The sequence below is a fragment of the Mirounga leonina genome, unplaced genomic scaffold (genome assembly GCF_011800145.1).
Source record: "Mirounga leonina isolate KUSES-001 unplaced genomic scaffold, KU_Mleo_1.0 Mir_128, whole genome shotgun sequence".
NCBI lineage: Eukaryota > Metazoa > Chordata > Mammalia > Carnivora > Phocidae > Mirounga > Mirounga leonina.
The window spans coordinates 32,606,611-32,624,078 of record NW_023270320.1 but is presented as its reverse complement, the minus strand read 5'-3'; the positions used below and the strand labels follow the sequence as shown (position 1 = coordinate 32,624,078).

General features: G+C 40.7%; 1 protein-coding gene across 1 annotated transcript in view; it reads left to right on the top strand.

Moving 5' to 3' along the window:
- The window catches only part of NEIL3 (nei like DNA glycosylase 3), a 52,157-nt gene that overhangs the window by 24,779 nt on the left and 9,910 nt on the right, over positions 1-17,468 (top strand). Inside the window, exons 5-7 of the mRNA XM_035004288.1 lie at positions 7,446-7,520; positions 9,121-9,287; positions 16,955-17,112. Of these exons, the coding sequence (XP_034860179.1) occupies positions 7,446-7,520; positions 9,121-9,287; positions 16,955-17,112 (400 nt within the window). The remainder of the gene's footprint in view (positions 1-7,445; positions 7,521-9,120; positions 9,288-16,954; positions 17,113-17,468) is intronic.

The following is a 17,468-nucleotide window of genomic DNA, read 5'->3' as shown; positions in this document are numbered from 1 at the left end:
AACATATATTGCATTATTTGTTTCAGAGGTACAGATCTGTGATTCAATAGTCTTGCACAATTCACAGCGCTCACCATAGCACATACCCTCCCCAGTGTCTATCACCCAGCCACCCTGTCTCCCCCACCCCACCCCCCACTCCAGCAACCCTCAGTTTGTTTCCTGAGATTAAGAATTCCTCATATCAGTGAGGTCATATGATACATGTCTTTCTCTGATTGACTTATTTCGCTCAGCATAACACCCTCCAGTTCCATCCACGTCGTTGCAAATGGCAAGATCTCATTCCTTTTGATGGCTGCATAATATTCCATTGTGTGTGTGTGTGTGTGTGTGTGTGTGTGTGTGTGTGTGTATACCACATCTTCTTTATCCATTCATCTATTGATGGACATCTTGGCTCTTTCCACAGTTTGGCTATTGTGGACATTGCTGCTATAAACATCAGGGTGCACGTACCCCTTCGGATCCCTACATTTGTATCTTTGGGGTAAATACCCAGTAGTGCAATTGCTGGATCGTATGGTAGCTCCATTTTCAACTTTTTGAGGAACCTCCATACTGTTTTCCAGAGTGGCTGCACCAGCTTGCATTCCCACCAACAGTGTAGGAGGGTTCTCCTTTCTCCACATCCCCGCCAACATCTGTCGTTTCCTGACTTGTTAATTTTAGCCATTCTGACTGTTGTGAGGTGATATCTCATTGAGGTTTTGATTTGGATTTCCCTGATGCTGAGCGATGTTGAGCACTTTTTCATGTGTCTGTTGGCCATTTGGATGTCTTCTTTGGAAAAATGTCTGTTCATGTCTTCTGCCCATTTCTTGATTGGATTCTTTGTTCTTTGGGTGTTGAGTTTGATAAGTTCTTTTTTTTTTTTTTTTTTTTAAAATTTGAGACAGAGAGAATGAGAGACAGAGAGCATGAGAGGGAGGAGGGTCAGAGGGAGAAGCAGACTCCCTGCCGAGCAGGGAGCCCGATGCGGGACTCGATCCCGGGACTCCAGGATCATGACCTGAGCCGAAGGCAGTCGCTTAACCAACTGAGCCACCCAGGCGCCCCGATAAGTTCTTTATAGATTTTGGATACTAGCCCTTTATCTGATAGGGAATTTGCAAATATCTTCTCCCATTCTGTCGGTTGTCTTTTGGTTTTGTTGACTGTTTCTTTTGCTGTGCAAAAGCTTTTTATCTTGATGAAGTCCCAATAGTTCATTTTTGCCCTTGCTTCCCTTGCCTTTGGCGATGTTTCTAGGAAGAAGTTGCTGCGGCTGAGGTCGAAGAGGTTGCTGCCTGTGTTCTCCTTTAGGATTTTGATGGACTCCTGTCTCACAATGAGGTCTTTCAAATATTTGGAGTCTATTTTTGTGTGTGGTGTAAGGAAATGGTCCAGTTTCATTCTTCTGCATGTGGCTATCCAATTTTCCCAACACCATTTGTTGAAGAGACTGTCTTTTTTCCATTGGACATTCTTCCCTGCTTTGTCAAAGATGAGTTGACCATAGAGTTGAAGGTCCATTTCTGGGCTCTCTATTCTGTTCCATTGATCTATGTGTCTGTTTTTGTGCCAGTCCCATACTGTCTTGATGATGACAGCTTTGTATTAGAGCTGGAAGTCTGGAATTGTGATGCCGCCAGCTTTGCTTTTCTTTTTCAACATTCCTCTGGCTATGCAGGGTCTTTTCTGGTTCCATACAAATTTTAGGATGATTTGTTCCATTTCTTTGAAAAAAGTGGATGGTATTTTGATGGGGATTGCATTGAATGTGCAGATTGCTCTAGGTGGCATTGACATCTTCACAGTATTTGTTCTTCCAATCCATGAGCATGGAACGTTTTTCCATTTCTTTGTGTCTTCCTCAATTTCTTTCATGAGTATTTTATAGTTTTCTGAGTCCAGATCCTTTGCCTCTTTGGTTAGATTTATTCCTAGGTATCTTATGGTTTTGAGTGCAATTATAAATGCGATTGACTCCTTAATTTCTCTTTCTTCTGTCTTGTTGTTGGTGTGTAGGAATGCCACTGATTTCTGTGCATTGATGGGTTCTAGCAGTTTTGGGGTGGAGTCTTTGGGGTTTTCCACATAAAGTATCATATCATCTGCAAAGAGTGAGAGTTTGACTTCTTCTTTGCCGATTTGGATGCCTTTTATTTCTTTTTGTTGTCTGATTGCTGTGGCTAGGACTTCTAATACTATGTTGAATAGCAGTGGTGATAGTGGACATCCCTGCTGCGTTCCTGACCTTATGGGGAAAGCTCTCAGTTTTTCCCCATTGAGAATGATATTTGCTGTAGGTTTTTCATAGATGGCTTTTATGATATTGAGGTATGTACCCTCTATCCCTATACTCTGAAGAGTTTTGATCAAGAAAGGATGCTGTACTTTGTCAAATGCTTTGTCTGCATCTGTTGAGAAGATCATATGGTTCTTGTTCTTTCTTTTCTCAATGTATTGTATCACATTGATTTGCAGGGTAACTATTGAAAGATATGAATTTAGTGCCATTGTATTGCCTGTAAGGTGACCGTTACTGTATATTGTCTGTGTTCCTTTCTGGTCTCTGTTGCTTTTAGGCTCTATCTTTGCTTAGAGGACCCCTTTCAATATTTCTTGTAGGGCTGGTTTCGTGTTTGCAAATTCCTTTAGTTTTTGTTTGTCCTGGAAGCTTTTTATCTCTCCTTCTATTTTCAGTGACAGCCTAGCTGGATATAGTATTCTTGGCTGCATATTTTTCTCATTTAGTGCTCTGAATATATCCTGCCAGTCCTTTCTGGCCTGCCGGGTCTCTGTGGATAGGGCTGTTGCCAATCTAATGTTTCTACCATTGTAGGTTACAGATCTCTTCTCCCGAGCTGCTTTCAGGATTTTCTCTTTGTCTCTGAGACTCGTAAGTTTTACTATTAGATGACGCGGTGTTGACCTGTTTGTTGATTTTGAGAGGGGTTCTCTGTGCCTTCTGAATTTTGATGCCTGTTTCCTTCCCCAAATTAGGGAAGTTCTCTGCTATAATTTGCTCCATTATACCTTCTGCCCCTCTCTCTCTTTCTTCTTCTTCTGGGATCCCAATTATTCTAATGTTGTTTCGTCTCATGGTATCGCTTATCTCTTGAATTCTGCCCTCATGATCCAGTAGTTATTTATCTCTCTTTTTCTCAGCTTCTTTATTTTCCATCATTTGGTCTTCTATATCACTGATTCTCTCTTCTGCCTCATTTATCCTATCCCCCATTTTTGATTGCACCTCATTAATAGCCTTTTTGATTTCCACTTGGTTAGATTTTAGTTCTTTTACTTCTCCAGAAAGGGTTTCTCTAATAACTTCCATGTTTTTTTCAAGCCCAGCGAGTATCTTTACAGTGATGATTCTGAACTCTAGATCTGACATTGTACTAATGTCCGTATTGAGTAGGTCCCTGGCAGTCGGTACTACCTCTTGTTCTTTTTGTTGAGGTGATTTTTTCCGTCTTGTCATTTTGTGCAGAGGAGAATAGATTAATGAGAGAACAAAATGCTAACAGGGTAACAACGTTCCCAGAAAATATACTCTAAACAAATCAGAAAAGACCTGAAGCTGGAGGAAAAGGAAGAGAAAGAAAAAAAAAAAAAGAAAAAGATAAAGATAAAAACAAACAAAAACAGAACAAAACAAAAAAAAAACAGAATATGATCAAATATGATCAGGCTGGTACATAGATCAGTGCCACACACTAGATTTTGGGTGTATTTTGGTCTGTTAGAAGAAAGTGCCTCCCAAAATTTTAAAGGAAGAAAAACTTATATATGTACAAAAATAAGGGTTGAAATGATGAAGGGATGGAATATGACTGTAAAGATGAAAATTATAAAAAGTTTTATAAAAGGAATTGATAAGAAGTTGTTTGAAAAAAGAAAGAAGAGGATTTAAAAAAAAAAGGGAGAGAATGTGATCAGGCAAGAGAGTAGAACAAAACCATATGCTAGAGATTTAGGGTATATTTTGATCTGTTAGAAGAAACTATCTCAAAATTTTAAAGAGAGAACAACTTATATATATATGCCAAAAATAAGGGTAACTACTATGAAGGGATAGAATATGACTCTAAAAATGAAAAATAAAAATGTTTTTTAAAAAAGGGATTGATAAGATGTTGGTTGAAAAAGGGAAAAAGAAAAATTAGAAAAAAAAGTTAAAAAAAAATTAACTTTGAAAGACTAAAGAATCATGGTAAAAAAGCCTGGATTCTATGTGCATTATTCCCCTAGTGCTGAAGTTCTGCTGTTCTCATTGATCGGTAAACCTGGTCTTGGCCGGCTGTTCTCGCTGATCTTCTGGGGGAGGTGCCTGTTGCCATCGTTTCCAAATGTCTTTGCCGGAGGTGGAATTGCCCTGCCCTTTCCTGGGCCGGACTAAGTAATCTGCTTGAGTTTGCCCTCGGGAGCCTTTGTTCCCTGCAAGCTTTCCCTACATCTTTGGAGGCCGAGAGTGAAAACTGCTGCCTCCCAATCTCCGCCCTGGAGGAGCTGAGAACTCAGGGCCCCGCTCCTCAGTGAGCCCCCAGAGAAGAGCAGTCACTCCCGTCTCCCTGGTGTCCGGCCGCACTCCCTGCTCACCCGGCCTGTGACCTTGTGTTTCTATCTCCGGCACCCGACCCCGGGTGGAGTCTCCAAACCCAGCAGATCCCGTGCGGCTCCTCCCAGGGGAGGAAGGGGAGTCTCCCCGGATCTGCCGCTTGTTGGGTCCCTGCTGGAGGAGCAGGGGCCCGACTGGGCCGCGGATCACGGTTTACGGCAACCCGGAGCTGAGAGCCCGCGCCTGGGCTCTGTCTCTGCAGCCGACTTCCCTGCTCCGATACCTGGGAGCTCTGCTGAACTCAGGCACCCCCGGTCTTTCTGTGACCTCGAGGGTCCTGAGACCACACTGTCCTGCGAGGTTTCCACCCCCCACTTAGCCACCGGAGCAACGTCCCGCAGCAGAGCCGACTTCTAAAAGTTCCGATTTTGTCTCCGCGACTCTATCACTTGCCAGAAGCGGCTGGAGGTCCCCTCCCCCGTCGTCTATCCTCCCAAATATCCACCTCGGATTCACTTCTCCGCACGTCCTACCTTCCAGAAAGTGGTCGCTTTTCTGTTCAGAGAGTTGTTGCTTTTCTTTTCTTCGATCTCCTGTTGAGCTTGTAGGTGTTCAGAATGGTTTGATCCCTATCCAGCTGAATTCCTGAGACCAGAGGAAATCCAGGTCTCCTACTCCTCTGCCATCTTGCTCCGCCCCCCATTTCTGTATTTTTAGGTGCTGTTGAGGGACCAACATGAACACTCAAGTCTGTGTTTCAGTAAAACATTGTCCCCAAAGAGAGACTTCTGTGGTCTTTTTTCGTGTCAGCTTCTCAACATATCCAACCCTGTCCACTCCGTGTGTCCCCTCCTCCCACTTCACCTTCCCTGTCTTCTATAACTTGCTTTGCTTTGTATTTCCCCCATACCATTCATCACTTTCGAACATAACCTAATTTTTACTTGTTAGATTTATTATTTAAAATCTGTCTCTTCCTGCTACATCGCCATCTCTTATGAGGAAGGTATCTGTTGTGTTCACAGGATGGATCCAAACCTCTAAAACGTGGTGTCTAGCACAAGGAAGGCATTCAGGAATTATTTTTTGGGTGTAGGAGTGAAGTAAGCTCACAACTTGCTCTTTGTACCTGGCATATTAAATTCACACTCTATACACACTCCTGTATTCCTATTTCTCGCTACTTTGACATTAGCAAATGCTGTTTCGAGGGAATAAGCATTGCAGTTGGGGAGCGGGGACTGAGGAATAAGGGACTGGTGGGGACTGAGGAATAAGGGACTCGTGGGGAGATGGAAACAAAATTTAGAGCACTTGTAAAACAGCTCTACTGGAATAAAGGGAAAACACAGACCACTGGGAGTGGGGGGGGTCAGGACAAGGACCGTGTTTGTTGTATTTTCCTTGGTTCTTCAACTGCAGAGACACAAATTTATATAAGAAAAAAATAGTCAGGAGGGAAAGGTTAAAATTGTAGGAAAGAGAATGGTGATTAATAGGGCCAAGTTGTAAGAAAGTCAGAGAGATTAGAACCCAAAGCCAGGTAGAAGGCTGTGTATATTTTAGTTTCTAAGGGAACAACTCTACTTTAGGGCTTTTATCTGCATCCAACTGGTCTCTTTAAAAGAAATCATTTTTTACATGAGTCCTAAGATACCTTTTGATTTTCTGTAATTATTTCCTAGATAGTTTTCGTTAAATCCAAATCAGTAAGAAATAAGTTTTCAAAGAAACCAGTTAGTGATTTTTCTAGATTAGGTTCTGCTTTTTGACTCTTGGAACAAGTTGGTTAAATTTCTGTAACATGGGAGTAATGAAACAGCATTTTAATAAGAACAAGCTTTTTAAAATCATCTAGACCTCAATGGAAAAATGTTTTAGAAAAAAAGAACCCAGAATATGTTACTCAGAGTACTGTCATTATCTATGATAAACTGGGAATTTACTTTTTATCTGTATATCCAGCAGGCCATTTCATCTAGTAAAAGATCATTTGCCCATATGTCTGGGAGTTTAAAAATTAATGACAGTTCTCAAGTTTAGCTATTAGCCACCTAAAAACGCATGCGCAATTATTGAAAAAGTAGTTTAACATTTGACTAAACATAGTATATAAGATATGCTAAGAAATAACTCAGTTTCAAAACTGTTTGTTTTAAACTTTAAATAAATGAAAAATATACATAATATTCTCAGTGATTATGTTGATTCAATGATTTTAGGTTTTATAGTCACTGATAAATTTGTTTCTATTGTATATAGATGTTTGTTTACATTCATGTACATAAGCAAGGGTAAGTCATCAGACAGGATATTTTCTGACATCACCATTGAAAGCACATGCCAAATGATATTGTATTCTACAAAGATAACCCTGAGATTTATGCCAGGTCATGACACAAAAAATTCTTCAGTAAGGGCTATTTCTGAGTTCTTCCAGGTGTTAACAAGTCCTCTGATATTAATACATATATATAAATTCATATCTTTTTAAAGCTCGATAGTGACCTTGATGGTCATCTATTCCTGTGCTGATTTTTCCCTTTTCCCTCCCTTCTTTCTGTTTTTTTTTTTCTTGTTTTGTTTTTGCAAATCCAGCGAGACTTTTCAAGGTGGCTGACACACAATGCTGGGACTTTGACGATGTCTGATACATAAGAGATACTCATTTAGAATTACTTGTATTTAAAATTTATAAACAAGAATGGTATTTTTTTATATGTAGTGCCGTCACTTAAAGCCATTGTTAATGATGCTAAATAGATGTGTAAGGAATAGAGATCTAGAAGAAATGTATATATTTTAAATCTGTGTATAGTTTTCTTAGAACTCGCAATTGGTATTATTTTTCAACAGTAACAAGTTATGAAACTGTCCTCAGTTGTTTTTCTATTTTAAGGTTTGTCAGTTGACAGCTGAACAGACTCATTACCTTGTGAAAATGATACATGACTTCAGCATTCTTTTTTACAGGGTAAGAGGAAAAATGTTTCTACTATGTCAAATGTCAACTATTTCCCTTTGGATTGCACCAAAAATGTTAAGGCTGTTTGTAGCCATCTAGTGGTCAGTATGTAGAGGTACAGGAAGGGAGAGGGACCTGTGGGTGGCATAATTCACTTCTAGAAATTTCAAGTCATGGGTCAGTCTAAACTCGTCTAACAATAATTGTATTAAATTATCTTTATACTAAGTTGGGGAACAACAGTGTTAGCATTTTACTTAGATTCTTGTTCTATTTATGGACATCTGAAAGTAAAATGTAGGAACTCCAGAGAGAGGGAGATTCAACTCTTTGGAATAAATGGACCTCAATTAGGTCAGATTTTGCCACTTTCTATCTGTGTGGTTTAGATTATTTAGATAATTTAGGTTTAGTTTCTTCATCTGTAAAATGGGATAATAATATTTTTCTATCTACCACAAAGACTGTTTTGAGAATGAAGTACTTGTTGACCTGTAAATTTAGAAAGTAATATTTATGTGTATACATGTGCATGTATAGAGTTCAGAAAAACACATGTTCTCTTTTCAACAAAGTATAATAAGTATGTCTTTTTTTTTTCCCTCCACAGTCCATTTTCTGTATTCAAAATTTTTATTTTTACTATGTTCAAAAAGGCAGGTATGATAGGAGTCTTCATTTATTGGCCTAAAGTCTTAACGAACTTCTTGCTTTACAAGTCTGCCTTGAGCATTATGGCTATTTTAATATTCTGTGTGCTTACTTACTCTTTCAGGGAAAGGTGATTGTAGACCACTACCCATTTTTGACCCAGATTAAGTTTTGGATATTTTAATACTTTGCTTAAATCAATAGAAGTTGTTTGTGTAATTTTCAACTTATGTATGGCGAGTCATATTTCTGCGCCCTGAGATTTTTACAGTGCTGATATAAACCCAAAACATTGTCTTTTTAGAAGCTTTAAATATATGAGTAGAATAAAACTGTGACAATATCAAAATGTCTTTTGAATTAGAATGTATACCAAATGGGACATGTTCTTTGCTAGGAAGGCATTTGAATTTTTATTTTCCTTTTTAGTGAATTTGTGAGATTAAAAATGAAAAAGCATCCTTTGTCAGGTCAGCGAAAAAAGATGATCTCAGGTTTTTCACTGTAGAAATAAATTTTTTGTTTTTGGCTGTTGAAAGAAAGTGAGCAGCTTTAGTGTTCTAAAAATAATCAGATTTCTAGCTAATCTAGTCTTTTTTCTAATAACCACATAATTATGTTTAATTTTAAAAAAACTTAAAAGCATAAAAGACATTTTAAATTGTAGAACTTTTACATCCCATTTAGATAAAAAGATAATGCTATGCAAAGAACAATTTTGAATACTAATAAGTTATAAAATAATGGCTTAATTATTTCACACAAATCTTGTTTGACAAATATTGCTGAATCTTGTCAATACCTTTTTTTCAGATGAAAAAAAGATTATATGGACTTAGGTACAAACATGTAAATTTTCAACAGATTATTTTCAGAAATGACTTTCGGGAATGTATCTTTGGCTCCTTAGCAACACTGTTTTATAGATAATATTATAATGTTGTTTGTTTGTTTTTAGTGCCATAAAACGGGATCTGTTATCTCTAAACACTATAAGGTTTATAAGCGTCCTAACTGTTGTCAGTGTTGTTGCAAAATAACAGTGTGTCGCTTAGGAGAGAGTAACAGAATGACATATTTCTGCCCTCGCTGTCAAAAAGAAAATCCTCAACATGTTGACATTTGGTGAGTTATCTAATTTAAACGTATACTCTTTGCCCTAATCACTAACTCAAAGGCTATTAATAAGAACATAATTCAAAGATATTTGAACCCTTGGGAGGAAATAGTAAATAATATCATCAAGAAAACTGGATAAGCTGAAGATGATGTATGGACCACTTCGGGATTCAGTAGAAAATATCCAGCTCAGATGTTGATATCGAGCATTTTGCTTTAATCCCGTTCGTAAAGTGATCACCAGGAGGTGTAGATATGTCAATAATTGCGAAAATGCAACTATCTTCAAAAGGTTTTGCTTTATTTAGAAGTAATACTATAAAACACAAGCAAGATGTCTTTACAAAATTCATGTCTTTTTGGTCAAACAGTCGACTTCTTACTAAACACATATGCAGTACTTCTTCCAGCTGCTGAGTATGTCTGTTCTAATTACGCCTTCCACAACTAGGGAAATAAATGCAGGATAGGCTCAGGGACGCACTGAGATGGATATGAGCTACAGCTCCATTCATCACCTGACTTCCATAAGCCCCAGCTCTGACTGGTGGAGCATGTTTTGAGTCTCTTGGAATTAGGATCTGTTTGCAACCAGTGTCCAGCAGTTCCCAAGAGGTCTGACTACTTCCTTTTCCCTGATGCACAGTTACCCTGAATAAAAGGCCCTACATCCCTTTGGGACAGACCAGGAAAAATAGGAATAATATAAAGGAGTGTGTGATTATAAGCAAAATAACCGGTGCAGACATTAAGTGCTACAAGAGTTCAGGGACTTTAGAGGCTTATATACGCACACAAAGCTGGAAAGATACAGGAACAGTGTGATTTTGAAGTTTACTTTAAAAAGAGAATTTGGGGTAAGTAAAGGAGAAAACAAAGATTATTTAATTGGAAAGACAGAGCATAGCCACAAACCCCCACCATTCATAAGCACGGCGTGTGGGAGGGTTGATGGGGACACTGGCCAGGCCACAGGAAGGCTCCAAAGTGTTGGATCGTGAAAGCTAGTTGTACATGTAGAATGGGATCGAATAGGAGGGATCGTGAGTTGTTCTGGGAATAGTTGATGTCTCGCCGAAATCCGTAGATTAAGGACTTTTCAGTGGGTGGGAAATGGTGAGACTAAACCTTGGAGGTAAAGAAGCTAGTGCAGGGCACCTGGGTGGCTCAGATGGTTAAGCGTCTGCCTTCGGCTCAGGTCATGATCCCGGGGTCCTGGGATCGAGTCCCGCATCGGGCTCCCTGCTCCGCGGGGAGCCTGCTTCTCCCTCTGCCTCTCTCTCTCTCTCTCTGTCTCTCATGAATAAATAAATAAAATCTTTAAAAAAAAAAAAAAAGAAGCTAGTGCAGTGTGACAGTGAGAGGTGACCGGGCCTGAGGTCAGGACACTGGACATGGAAAAGAAAGTAGGTACTTCGGTTAAAAGTTTTAAAAAGTCGACAAGAATTGTGACAGACCTGACTTTGTAGAACAGTGCAAAAAGTTTCAGACTAAGTAAATGTTCACTGTATGGGTCTGGGAAAGTTGGGATAGAGTAGAACAGATGGACTTTGCGTCTGTGAAACAACAGTGGACTGTCTGAAGAGATGTGTTATGGGTCACCTCCCAGGTGGCAGGCGATGGCTTGACGGTGGTTAAGTGAAGTATTCAAAAGAGATCAGTTCACAGGGAAAGTAGAGAGGAAGGAACCAAGGTCTGAACTTCAGGGAATATCCAGAGTAGGAAGAAAAGAGTGAGCCAAGAAAGCACAGTGATGTGGTTGGGAATAGGTGGCCAAGCAGGGCAGGATGCCGCTGTGGAACCTGGGGCGGGAGGGGTGCCATCTTGCCCGTGGCAAGCTACAGGGCCAGGGGCTGGACGTGGTGTGCGGGGAGGCCCCCACCAGCGCCTTCCCTAGTGTGTCTGTGACTTTCTTCCTGTCCTCCACTTGTGACTCCCTTTTCATCTCTCCTTCCCTTGTTCTCAGCTCCTTCTCCCTGAATCTCTCACAGCTTCTTCCTCACCCCACTGTACTGTCATAGAGATCTGTGATATATTTAGATAATATATCTATTGTGCAGATTTGTGGTTTTCTTATTTTTAATATTATAGGTGTACATATGACCAAATGTGTTTAACACAGTATCTGGTAGATAGAGGACATTCGATAAGTGTTTGTCTACTGAATAAATGCTTAATGTTCTATATTTGTTTTCTTTGAATTGATAACTTTTGAGGCTTTAAAAAAAAAAGTGTTCTTGGGGCACCTGGGTGGCTCAGTCGGTTAAGTGTCTGGCTTCTGCTCACGTCATGATCCCAGGATCCTGGGATCGAGCCCCACATTGGGCGCCCTGCTCAGCAGGGAGCCTGCTTCTCCCTCTGCCCCTCCCCCCGCCCCCACTTGTGTTCTCTCTCTCTCGCTCTCCTCTCTCTCTCAAATAAATAAATAAAATCTTAAAAAAAAAAAACAAAAAACAAGAAAAGTATTTTTCCAAATCATCAAAGAAATGTGTTATTTACCATATAAATAAGATAATTGTCAATTCCAAAGATTTTTTGAAATTAGGTTTTAAAAGCTCAGGGGTTCCCTGCAAGAGACGTGGGGCACCGATGAGCTAGAGGAGGCCTTGCTCTACTGGAAATATTCTGAGCCCTGCAGTCCCTCCTCCCTCCTCAGCTACTTCTGATTTATGTATTGGCATTCAGCTTAAGATGTCATTTGGAAAAGCAACTAAAAATAAATGTGTACATAATAAAACATTTGAAAACCAGTAGTATTTGCCTTATTAGAGAGTTCTATAATGAAGTATATTCTGTTCATTTTCTCCATGAGTTTTTGAACATTGTATGTTGACTACATTTTTTCATTTTAAGTTAAAGTCATTTAGAATTAATTTGAAGCAATAGGAAAAGCCCCACAGCATTGATCTAAATCCCCGTGTTCCTTCAGTTGTAGAGTTTACTTCACTCCTTCATGAAGTCCTCCCCAAATTTTGCATCTTTATTGATCACACTACCCTTTGAATACCTGTATCATCTGTTGTTGGCTCTAATTTATATACGAGCTAGCATAGTTTATACAGGTGAGTATTTTTTCCTTGAGAGGAAACTGTGCTATCGTTTCTTTTTCCGTATTTGTCCTTATTTTATAAATTCTTAAAAAAATCATTTGTTATTACTTTTTTTTTTTTATTAGTGTCTGTCATATGTTGGGTACTGGGAATATAGAGACAAAATAAAACGCAGCCCCTCAAAGTACTCAAAGTTTAAGGCGGGGAGTCAATGAGTAAATAGTTCATTAAAACCCCACTGGGTTTGGGATGGAAGCTCTGCAGAGGGCACGGTTTTACTAATGGCAGTGGGAGTTGAGAGGAGGAAATACTTAAATCTATGCAGGAAATACTTAAATCTAAACAAGGAAGGCTTTCTGAAGAAGGTGAACTTTGAGATCAGTGTGGAAGGAAATAAGAGATTCATTGAAGACAAGAGGAAGGAACGTGTTTTGTAGAGCCACATGAAGGGGGGGCTGTTTTCTTCCTGTAAGAAGATACATTCGGTGGAACGCCTGGGTGGCCCCGTCAGTTGGGCATCTGCCTTCAGCCCAGGTCATGATCCCAGGGTCCTGGGATGGAGCCCCGCTGGGGCTCTCTGCTCAGCGGGGAGTCTGCTTCTCCCTCTCCCTCGGCTTGCTGCTCCCCCTGCTTGAGCTCTCTCTTTCTCTGTGTCAGATAAATAAAATCTTAAAAAAAAAAAAAGTTTGGGTCTCTGAAAGCCATCTAGTTTGGAAAGTATTGAGAATTGGTTGCTAGGGCATGAGAAGTTACTGATGTTTGCAAGCCAATTGTTAAGGCAGGTCTGAGCTGGTAGAGATTTTTGAGGAGGATGGAGCAATTACAGAGCACTTGGGAGACACGAATTGAAGACAATCTGTAATGGGTTAACCTTGATAGGATAGGCTTGTTCTGGCAAGAGGGTTTGATGACACAGTTGTCATGTTTAAAAACACAATTTAAAAGGGAGTCTTTTGAGGACAACGAAAGAAACCCAGCTCAAATGATCTTAAACAGAAAGGGGAATCTTGGGGTCGTGTGGCCAAAATGAATATTGGTGGAATTCACAGGATTAATAACAAAGCTATCAAAACTTGAGTCTCGGGACCTGGAACCCCTGAAGGCCACCTTGCCTGGGCTCTCCACAGCTAGAACAACGAAAAAGAATAAAGGCAGGTGTGAGCTGTTTCGTGCTCAAGCCTCACGATAGTAAATTCCTTCTGGTTTCAGCAGAAGAAACACATTCTGGAGGGGCTTCCACAAAGTATTGGTGCTCCGTGAGTGAGGGATCAGATTAGACTAGATTGCACTAAAATAGCAATTGGGCAGCAGCTTAGTCGTTCTTTTTATTCCAACCCTTAAATGCTACTTTATTTTGTGTACCTTCTTTTGTTTTATTAACATTTACGATGCTGTCCTTAAAAAATAATCTGGTTTGGTAGACAAAGGGAAATCATTTGCTTGCCATGCCAGCAACTGGTCTCCACTGAGAATTGCCAAGACTCCTTAGAGACACGGTCATCCTCCACCTGTTTTTCATGCCTCTGGCTTCTGAGAACAGAGCTCCTCCCCATGACCCGTCTTGGGATAATCTGAGCTGAGAGTCGAATCTGGTAGTATTTGCACTCCCTGAGAGTATGCAGAGAGGGAAACTAGGAAGGTCCAGGAGAGAGCCTTGAGGTTACCTGGACTTTGCTGACCAAAAGAAGAAAACGCGCCCAAGGAAGAGCAGTGGGAAGTTTTGACAGAGTGACATCCAGGGAGTTCGAGCAGGCGGGGCTTGAGGGATGGCCATGGCCTTTGACGACTCAGAAACGCTGATCTTCCAGAAAGCAGCCTCCATGGGCACGCAGGGCAAAATCCATTCCTTTTACCTGTATTTGTGGCCTGTTCATGGAACTCTATATTCCAGTGGGAGGAGATCTTAAAAACAAAGCTCCGTGTCCCTGGATGTATAAGGTATCCGTCAGCGAAACAGAACTCTGCCGACACATCCCCCTCAGTGAGGGGACACCTAGTGACGGGGAAGTTCATTTTCAATAGTTTGGGTGGATAAAGTCTCTGAGGAGACTTTTGAAAGAGTCTGATGCCTCGTGACAGTGGAGGAGTAACTGGAGAAGCGTGAAGTCTCTGACTGGTTTTATGGGGAGAAAAGAGGCAGGCTTGGCTGGGAGCCGAGCAGAATGAATGCAGGCCAAGGGGCAAGGAGTTTGGGGTTTATTCTGAGTATGATGAGGTACCTTCGGAGGTTTTGAACAGGAGAGAAGTAACTGATTTATATATTGAAAGATGGCTCTGGGTAGCGTGGGGTGTATTGACTTTGAGTTAGCTGGGAAGCCGCGGGGACGTTGTGAGCGGGGCTACTGCCTGCATTCTCCCCACTCCCCATTCTGGTCCGTGAGAACACACCGAGCTATGGAAGCTTCAGAGTAAATTTGGCTCTGGAGCAGAGCCGACAGGATTTGCTGGTGGACTGGATGTGGGACGTGAGGGTAAGAAGGGTTAAGGACCACACCTGGGTTTTTGGCCTGATCGTGGAGGGCACAGTGAAGCCCTTTACTGAGATGAGACAAACTAGCAGAGTTGCAAGGTGTGGGTGGGTGAGGGGGGTGATCTTGAATTTTATTTCCACTAGTTTCCTTGGTGGCCCTGACAAATGACCTCAAGCTTGGTAGCTTAAGGCAACAGAAAGTTATTCTCGGAGTTCTGGATGCCAGAAGCTCAACATTAGCTCTCTGGGGCCAGAGGTGTGGGCAGGGCTGTGCTCCCTCCAGAGGCTCTAGAGCAGAATCCGTTGCCTTTTCTAGCCTCTCGTGGTGGTCGGGGCTCCTTCCTTTGTGGTTTGCCTCACTCCAGTCTCTGCTGCTGTGGTCACATCGCCTTCTCTTGCAGGGGTATCAAATCTCTCTCTGCCTCTTTCTTACAAGGACACTGGGGTTTGGATTAAGGGGCCACCCAGATGACCCAGGATAATCTCCCCACATCAAGGTTTTTAATTATATCGGCAAAGGTCCTCTTTCTTTATAAAGTAACGTTTACAGGTTCCTGGTATTATGACCGATTATCTTTGGGAGATGGTTACTCAGTCCATGACAGATGTATATTAACTTTGAGATTCCTGTTGCACATCCAAATGGGGATTGGAAACAATTTCTTAGTAGGTGATTAAGAAGTGGGACAGTAAGGGGAAGAAATGCTTCCAAAGGTTCTGCATGTAACAATGAACGTAGGTTTCTGATTAGTGAAATCCGTAGGTTAGAAGATAAGAATGGTGAAAATTGTAGTATAGAAAATCCGAAGATTATTTAAATTGTGTTTATTTAATTATGAATAAATGCATTTAGCTCCCTTTCAGAGTAAGTTGGTAGGATGGCAGGAGTTAGGTCAAGTATACAAATTCTATGGGAGGTCTGGGGCTCCATAGGAATAAGAAATACTGAGGAGCATTAAAAGTCAGTGAAGATAAAAGAACCATAATGAGATGCATCTCACTTTCAGACTTTCTTATGCTATTTGTTATTTCACCAGACAAGCCTGAATTTAAAAACTGGTGTAATTATATGTCAGGAGCAAAATGTTACAGGAGACAGGGTACCTCTGAAGTCAAAGAACTCATGCTCTGAAAAGGGAGGTCCCATAGCCTTTACCAAAAAACTTTTCTCAGTATGAATGTTTGGAATCCTGAAGGAATCTGCGATGCTCTCATGTTGCTTACCCACATAACGTGCTCTGCAGAACTAGGTATTTAAGAGTAGGACTTTATCAGAGCTTTTAATGGCATTTTGTGTAACAATAAATAGCCAATTAAGAATTCCAGGTGGGAGGGGTCCCTGGTGGCTCAGTCTGTTAAGCGTCTGCCTTCGGCTCAGGTCATAATGTCAGGGTCCTGTGATCAAGTCCCGCATGGGGCTCCCTGCTCAGCAGAGAGTCTGCTTCTCCCTTTCCCTCTGTTGCTCCCCCTGCTTGTGCTCTCTCGCTGCCAAATAAATAAAATCTTTAAAAAAAAAAGAAAAGAATTCCAGGTGGGAAATCACGATTTACATTTGTGTCCAGAAGTCAGGGTTGGTTTTATTGTTTTCTTACTGATCTATTCATTAGATACCTAACAGGAAACAGTTTTACCTGAGGGGAAGTAATATGAGGCCAGGTATCTTTTTCTTCATTATAGATCAGCTGATCGATATAGTGCTTAGTGGACAGTGTTGAGAAATTCTAGAGAGACATGCACATGAAGTAACTAAAATTTTTCTCATTTTACTTTACATGTTCTAATTTCTGCCTAATTCTTTTCTCCCCCCATGTCACCCCCCACCCCCCAAATTTGGTTCAGTAAAGATAGTTTGGCTTTGGGAAGAGTACCACGTACTTAAAACCTTATTTGAGAAATGCTTCCTAGCAGTTATTGTCAACTATTTTTAGTGAGTTAAAAAAACAAAAACAACTCTTGTTCTAAATAAAAAGGTTTATTTGTTATTTCTGTCTTTAATAGCAATCAACAGGGCCCAAGAAGAAACATCTTATTCCGAGAGAGTTAGGGCCTGTACCCACTTGGGTATTAATGGTTATAAGAATTTCTAAAATACCTAGAAAGTACAGGAACAACAGTAACAGTGTTAATGAGTAACCTTAAAAATCCTTTTGTAGCAAGTTGCCCACGAGAAACACTACAGTCAGGTGGCCATCTAGCAGCGGGGAGCACTTGGCTGGCAAATGTGAAGAGCAATGGACATGTGTGGTCTGTACGCTGATAAATAGGCCATCTTCGAAGACCTGTGACGCTTGCCTGACCTCAAGGCCTACCGGTAAGCCTGAATTCTGATTTTGAGTTCCTAACACTTCAAAGAGGGCTAATGATACAAAGGTATATATCTTGTTCCATCTTGATATTTCATAACTAAGTAAAATGCTCTCTTTCTGAAAGGTTTAAAGGAATTGCCAGACTTTGCATGTAAACCACACTAATATTCTGTTGAGTACTTTTTTTCTTTTTCCCCCAACAGGGAGGGAAAACATGCTTGTGCTAAAAGAGTATGTGCCTTTGTATCTCAAAAAACGGAGATGATCACATCTGTTCTCTACTATTTCTAATGAATTATTCAATAAAGCTTTGTTTTATGCAGATTTCAGCAACTTTTGGGTTTGTTATTCAGTCCAAGTA